Source organism: Tupaia chinensis, unplaced genomic scaffold, assembly GCF_000334495.1.
Source record: "Tupaia chinensis unplaced genomic scaffold, TupChi_1.0 Scaffold149964_2, whole genome shotgun sequence".
NCBI lineage: Eukaryota > Metazoa > Chordata > Mammalia > Scandentia > Tupaiidae > Tupaia > Tupaia belangeri.
This window is the reverse complement of record NW_006209806.1, coordinates 1,753,556-1,760,839: the sequence shown is the minus strand read 5'-3', so window position 1 is coordinate 1,760,839 and position 7,284 is coordinate 1,753,556. Positions and strand designations below refer to the sequence as shown.

Sequence of the window (7,284 nt, the reverse complement as noted above, 5' to 3'; positions counted from 1 at the left end):
GTGTACTACATGGGAGTCCAGCGACATAGCCATTACGCTAACTGCTGATCCCACTTTTTTTTAAAGCATTTAGGGAGGCTGGCAGGTGGCGTGGTGGTTAAGGGCGCTGGACTTCAACATGATCAGCTGCAGTTCGAGGACTGGACCTGGTGACTTGCTTTCTCATTTTTCCTCTCTCTCACTCTGACCTTCTCTAGTCAAATCAAAATAAATGAATAAATAAAGTTAAATAAAATAATTACTTAAAAGACAAAAGTATTTAGGCCCAGACTGTGGCTTAGTGGTTAAGAAAGCTGGATCCTGGGACCAGTAGTTGGCGTAACGGCTATCTTGTTGGACTCCCATGTAGTCAATCGCGGTTCGAGTCCCAGACCCGGTGGCTTAAACTCACGCTGGGCGCGTGTGCGTGCGTGCCCAAGATCCCGAGAGGAGAATGGAGGAGACGGGATTGTGGTGTGGCCATCCCCCCTGGGGGGTGATTTCTCACTTCCCCTCTCCGTCTCTCTCTGGTGAGCTCATGTGCCCTGTGGACAAAACAAACAAAATCTAAAACAAAGGAGATACGTCTGCCCATTTGCCTGTGCGGGTCACCGCGTGAGTTCCGGCCTCAGAGCCTGCCGTGCTCTCGGGCTGAGATCCGTGCTGTGCGAGGTCGGTGACGGACACGTCCGAGCACCTGGCGCAGGCGAGACCCAGGGCTCCCTGCAGGAGTGGGCAGGGCGCGAGCCGGGGCCCCGACTCACCTTGGTGAGGGGCAGCTGGGTGGGCAGGGTGACGCCCTCCTTAGCCAGCAGCTTCTTCTCGTCCTCCGTCAGCACGAGCTCCTGGCAGCACCCGGGCCCGGGGCGCAGCGGGTGGGGGGCCGCGGGGTGGTGCTGCTGTGGGAAAAGCAGGCGTTGCATGGGGGCAGGAGGGCCGGCGGCCCCTGGGAAATGAAAGCGCGCCAGATCTGAGACGCCGTCCGTCCACCCGCTGGAGGACAGTACCCGGCACACGCTCCTTAGACCCCGCCGTTCTGCGTCCGGGGTTGGAGCCTCCTGATACCCTCACACCTGTGCAAAACGGTTCTGCACGAGGCTTCTCGCCCCGCCCACAGTCACTCGACGGCTCTTTCCTGAGCACCTGCTACCTGCCAGGTACGGTTCTAGGCTCCGGGCATTCACTGTAGGACTGTCCGCAATAACAAAGGATCAGAACCCATAGAGACACCCACAAATAAGCCATGGCCCTGCCATCGATGGCGACGGAGTACTACACAGCCCTGAAAAAGGAAATGGCCCTCCCCTGCTCCCTTTTACTTTTGACTGCTGCTGCGGTGGACTGTCCAGCCCAGGAGGTGTAGACCCTGGATTTTCTCTACAACAGCCTTCATCTGTGACTGTTTTCTAAGATGGGACACTGGGCTCCCTGAGCTGCAGCCGCCCTCCCAGCTCCGACGGCCTGGGCGTGGGGGTGCTCACCAGGTCCCCGCTGCTGCTGGAAAGGAGAAGCTCTTTCACCGTGAGGTTGCAGCGCGGTGGCAGGTCGGAGGCCTGGGCCTGCTCTTCCACGTACAGGACTTCTGGGCCCCACATTTCTGACCAGGGTGGGGGGGACAGAGACAGGGAGGGCATCAGGCAGGGACCCTAAACTCCCAGCCTCTTCCTGCCTCCTCCAGCAAGCCTTCATGATTGACCCCAATGTGCTCAGAATTTTTATTTTTTAATTGCAAGAGGGTGTGTGCGCTCGGAGAGAGACAGACAGAAAGAGGGACAAAGCAGGCCTCGAAGAGCGGGTCGTGGTCACGCCACAGTCCCTTCTCCACCCCTCATCCACTCAGGATTTGGAGCGCACACACACACACACACACACATGCACTTGGTGTGATTTCAAGCTGCCGGGGCCAGGACTTGAACCCATGGTCGGCCGTGTAGGGTCTGGCTCCCTTAACCACCAGGCCATGGACATGGCCCTAGCATTGTTTTCAAAGCTGGAGGGTACGTGTGCATGAAGGCGAGAGGGAGGGAGGGAGTTTAGGGCCAGCCTGTGGCTTAGAGAGCTGGTCCCACACGGCCTGCTATGTGTTCGAGTCCCAGACCTGGCAGCTTGAGAAACGCACCAGGTGCCCACGGGGCATGGCCGCACTGCACTCCTTCCTCCGCCCACCCCACCCTCCCATCCTGACCACATCTGCAGGGCTGGTTTGCTTTTCAAACCCAAGGGGCCGAGCCTTGAGCCTGGCCAGCGTGTGGATCTCAGCCTCCTCTGCTCAGCACCAGAACGCTGGGCTACGGGCCGGCCTGAGCTGCACCTTCTGGCAGCACTTGGCGTCTCAGGCCTGTGCTGACGGTGCCTCAGTCTCCCCCCGCGTAAGGCGGGAGCTGAAATCCATCAGGGCAGGTCCAGGCGGCCAGGTGAGGTCTGCAGCCAGGGGGTCTCATCTCCTCTGCAGGGCAGGGGCCAGGTGACTCCCCTCCTGACACCAGCACACAGTAGGCCCACTCCTCCAGAGCACAAACGACAGTCAGCAAGCCCTCGACTCTGATGCTGGTTGGAAAGAGCTGTGCGACCTCGGGGTAGTGACTCCGCCTCTCTGAGCTTCAGTGGGAGCCACGAGCTCACGGCTATGCGAGGAACAAAGGACAACCCGAGGCCCACGCCTGTGGCCGGGCACCCGGCGTGCCCCGCGCTCTATCGATCGGGGTTCCTGGAGTAAATCATTATTGATCTGTCCGGGCGTCTTCTGATAAGGCCCGTCCCACAGTCCGGGAGGCACCCTGAGGCACGGGACCCCGTAACCTCATGCGCTTTTTTTTAAATTTGCTATAGGGTACACGTGACCATCAGAGAGAGGGGGTGTGGCGAGTGAGAGAGCACCCCCGGGGGGATGGCCACGCTGCAATCCCTTCTCCTCTGTTCTCCTCCTGGGATTTTGGACACATGCACACACACATCTAGCATGTTTTCAAACTGCCAGGTCCGGGACTCGAACCCTGTGGTCGGCCACGTGGGATCCAGTGCCTTAGCCTCTATGCTGTGCGCTATCCCCACCTCCTGCGATTTTACACCAGTCTGCTGTGAGCCAGGCACAGCAGACCAGAATGCCAACCCCCTGCCCTGTGGTGTTCGCCGGGCCTGCATGCGGCCTGCCAGGACCCAGCGACACTGTCTGGACCGTGGGCCTGCGATGGCCTCCCCGGTCCCCCACCCTGCCCCATCCGGCTTCCAGAACAGGCGAGGGGCCGACAGGGCGTGGCAGGACTTACCCAGGTCTATGGCCACAGAGGCCTCAAGCAGCTGGCTCCCGGGCCCCAGGGGCCTGGAGGGACAGGGGGGCCCAGGCCCGTAGGAAGGACAAGGCACCTTGCCAGGCTCTGCCGGAGGGCAGCCGGCCAGGGTGGCACCTGGGCCGCTGTGTGGAGGGGTGTCCTGGGGGTCGGAAGGCAGGTCTTCTGAAATGCCGCTGTCACTGGCCGCTGGGGACCAGAGAGGGGAGCTGGGCACTGAGTCCCCTGAGCCCAGGATGGAGCTGAGGAAGTCATCAGGATCTGGGCCTGGGAGCACCTGTTGGCATGGGGGGAATATTAGGGAGTGTGTGACCCTGGGCAAACCGCTAGCCCTCTCTGAACCTCAAATGCAGTAACAGAGCAGGGCAATGCCCCGCCAGCATGGCATGGCCCTGACTTCAAATCTGGATCCAAGGCCACATTGCTGTCTGACCCAGGCGGAGAACCGCCCCTCTCGGGGCCTCCACTTCTCTCCTGGAAGGAGCCGGTGTTGCCTACTTAGCTAGAACTGGCCACCATGCCCTGTACGGCTGCATGGGAAGGGATCTTGGGGAAGCTCACAGAAGTGTCACTAGGAGACAGCTGTGTGTGGGTTTCCAAGGCATTTGCAGCTCGCTAAACTCGTACTAGAACTGCATCTTTGCGTACAGTTTCCCGGCCCTGGAGCAGTTGAGCAGGGTGGGCTCCAGGGCCTCCCGGCCGCCACCCCGGCTCTGGCGGCCTCACCTGGTCCTCGCCGCAGGCCCAGCGCTCGCCCAGCTCCACGTGCCTCAGGACGCCGTCCTGGCGGTCGAACAGCAGGTCCAGGAGCTCCAGGCTGTCCATGGGGTCCGTGGGGCCCGTGGGGCCGGCGGAGGAAGCCATCTGGGCGAGGGGGGACAGGCCGAGGGTCCCATTCCCGCCCACTGCTTGGGCCCCTGCGCCTCCCAGTTCAAGTCCAGTCCCACCTAGCCCCGGTGGTCAGCCGTCCAGCCGCCCGCATGCCCCGGTCTGCGCACGGACCTCCCCACAACGCTACAGACAGAAGGCACGGACTTCTAGTGCCTTCCAGGTTCCGGGAGGCAGGGGACCTGGGACAGGTGAGGCCAGCCCGGACAGAGGCGGCTTGCTCGGGCGTGCTCCGTGCGTCCTCAGTCTTCCCATCTGTGCAGTGGGGTAGGGCTTGCCCTCGGGCCAGGCAGCGAGGGCCGGGGCTCCGGCATCTGCTTCCCCCTGGACCCCAGGGGCCTCACCTGGCCAGCTGCTAAGTCCCCATTCATGGGCCCGACCGCTCTGCCCCCGGACACCTCCCAGTGCGCGCTCCGAGCTGGCAGCCCCGACCCGCTCCTCGGCGAAGCTCTGCCACCACCCCCAAAAGATGCTGAAATAGTCCCCCGCGCTCGCAGCCTGCCCCCGCGCGCTGATTGGCCGACAGGCCAAGAAGGACAGGGCTGAGGGCCAATGGCAGGGCCCGGGGCGGCGGGGGCGGGAAGACCATTATCTCCGTGTTTTGTGCTTTTCCAGGCCTCGGCGGGCAAAGGCCAAAGTCTGGGCGTCTCGCTCTGCCGTGACCTCTCCCCTACTTCAGGGACAGGCCGACGCTGGGTTCCAGGATGGCCAGGGCCCCCGCTGGTGACTGTCCCCTCCCGAGCTGCAGCCCAGACTTGGCCTAAGCTGGGCCCGCCCCCCAGGAGCGCCCTGGGTTCCCCGCCCAGCCCACCCACCCGGACCCCCTTCCTGAACCCTCTCCCGGGTATCTGGGAACTGCCCCCGGGCCTTTGCACGGGCTGTCCCCGCTGCCCGGAACGTCCCTCCCCTTCCCCTCCGGGTCTCTGTCCCTCTGTCGACAGATTCCGAGGGTCGATATTTGTGAATCAGCCCAGCTGGCTGGAGGCCGCCTCCGCCCGGCAGAGGAACCTACCCTCCCTCCGTGCTCTTCCTTTTCTGACTTTTTCTTTCCTCTCTCTCTCTCTTTTATTAGAATTATGCATTTAGCTTTATTTAACACTTTTTAAAAATTTGCTACAGGGCATGTGTGCTCACCTGAGAGAGAGCGAAAGAAAGAGAGAAAGTGAGAAATTGGAAGAGCAAGCTGCCAGGTCCAGGACTCAAACCGCGGTGGGCCATGTGGGAGTCCAGCCCTTCAACCACCACGCCACCTGCTGGCCCCAGAGAGTATCTTTTTAAGTGTTGTATTCGTTTATTAAGACTTTATTTACCGTCTATGTATTTATTGATTGGTTACTGGCCTTCAGGTCCGACTGGGAACCCTGGTTGGCCACGTGGGAGTGCAGTCCCTTAACCAGCACGCCACCTGCCGGCCGAGCAGAGGTTCACTGTGGCCCTGAACGTCAGCCCCAGCCATCCGGCGACTTGGTGGGGCGGTGGCTCCCGCCTGTCCCTGTCCCAGCAACCTGAGCACGGGCACAATCGCGGTGGCGGCTGATGGGCAGGCGCGGGGCTGGGACACATGGCAGCCAGAGCCCTATGGAGCGAGAGAGTGGAGCAGGGCAGGCTGCCTCAGACTGGAACCCTACAGAGGCCCCTGGGCAGCACCTGCCTAGCCTGGTGGAGAGAGCGCAAGGAGAGGAGCAGGGCGAGGTGGGGCCGGCCAGGCTGTGCAAGCCCTGTGGGCTGCAGGGAGGAGTCTGTGCACCTGCAGGGCCAGGGCACCCCCCTCTACTACGAAGAGTGACCTGGCCTGCGTCAGCAGTGTGGGGGAGCCCCATATCAATTATTTGGAGAATAAATTTGCTCTCTGCTCAAGGAGACCCCACCATCAACTCCTGATGGACATCGTGAACCAGGGGACCCCAACTTCTGGGGCTCCCCATTCTCCCTCCCACTCGGTGTGGATCTGCGTGAAGCCTCCTGGGACCTCAGGGAGCAAAGCTGTAGGAAACAGGGTCTCTTGGGTCCGTGGATTCCCCTATCCTAGGGGTCTTGCTGAGACCTTCTGCCCCAGGGGACACTGGGTCACATCCAGGGACGTCTGTGGTCGACATGACTGGGGGTGCCCCTGGCAGGATTGGGAGGAGCCGGGGACACTGCCCAGCCCCTGCAGGGCCCAGGTCGCCGGCAGCCGAGCTGTCCCAGCGTCCACGGAGCAGGGGACGGGACCCCGAGTCACGGCGGACGTCCCCCCAGGCACTGACTCAGCCATCTGTCCCTCGGCCTCTGGGTGTCCCGGTCCCTTCCCACCACTCTGCTGGGTTTGCTTTGGCCTGGGTCTGCCACCCCAGTCATAATGCTTACTCAGCCTCGCGGGCCGCGCTTTTCCAGGCCGCACGGAGAGACGTGGTGACACTTGGTTTCTGGACTCTTCCCGGCCCTCCTCACCCCTGTGTGTGACTTGGGAGGTGTAGACCTCCTAACCTGCATCCTTTGAAACTAACCCCGATGGGGCTGGCCCTATAGCCTAGTGCGTAAGACAGCTGAAGCCCCATAACCAACCGCAGGGTTCAAGTCCTGCACCAGGGAGTTGGAAAATATGTTGGTGTTTGTGCGTGTGTGCGCGCGTGTGTGTGTGTGTGTGTGTGTGTGTGTGTGCATGCCCAGCACCCTGAGAGGAGAATGGAGCAGAGGGATTGTGGCATGGCCAGCCCTTCCAGGAGGTGATGTCTCACTTTCCCCCTCTCTGTCTCTAGTGAGCACACATGGCCTATGGAAAAAATGTTTTAGGGACTAGCGGGTGGTGTGGTGGCTAAGGTGCTGGACACTCCCACATGGCCACCACAGTTCAAGTCCCGGACCTGGTGGCTTGCTTTCTCAGTTTCTCTCTCTCTCTCTCTCTGTCTTTCTCTGCTCAAATTAAGAACAAATGAATAAATAAATTTAATTAAATTAAAAAGTAATTATTTAAAAAAAGTTCTAAGAATTATTTTATTTGGAGCCTGCAGTTGGCATAATGGCTATGTCACTGGACTGCCATGTAGTCGACCGTGGTGACTTAAACTCACGCTGGGCGTGTGTGCGTGCGTGCCCAAGATCCCGAGAGGAGAATGGAGGAGAAGGGATTGCGGCGTGACCATCCCCCCTG

At 60.9% G+C, this 7,284-nt stretch overlaps 1 protein-coding gene across 1 annotated transcript in view; it reads right to left on the bottom strand.

The window, feature by feature from the left end:
* Positions 1–4,627, bottom strand: part of CREB3L3 (cAMP responsive element binding protein 3 like 3) — an 11,261-nt gene extending 6,634 nt beyond the window's left edge. The window contains 5 exon segments of the mRNA XM_006171793.3: positions 744–878; positions 1,461–1,576; positions 3,246–3,543; positions 3,993–4,130; positions 4,499–4,627. Coding sequence (XP_006171855.1) covers positions 744–878; positions 1,461–1,576; positions 3,246–3,543; positions 3,993–4,130; positions 4,499–4,525 — 714 coding nt within the window. The 5' untranslated portion in view covers positions 4,526–4,627.
* Positions 4,628–7,284: the final 2,657 nt, after the last annotated feature.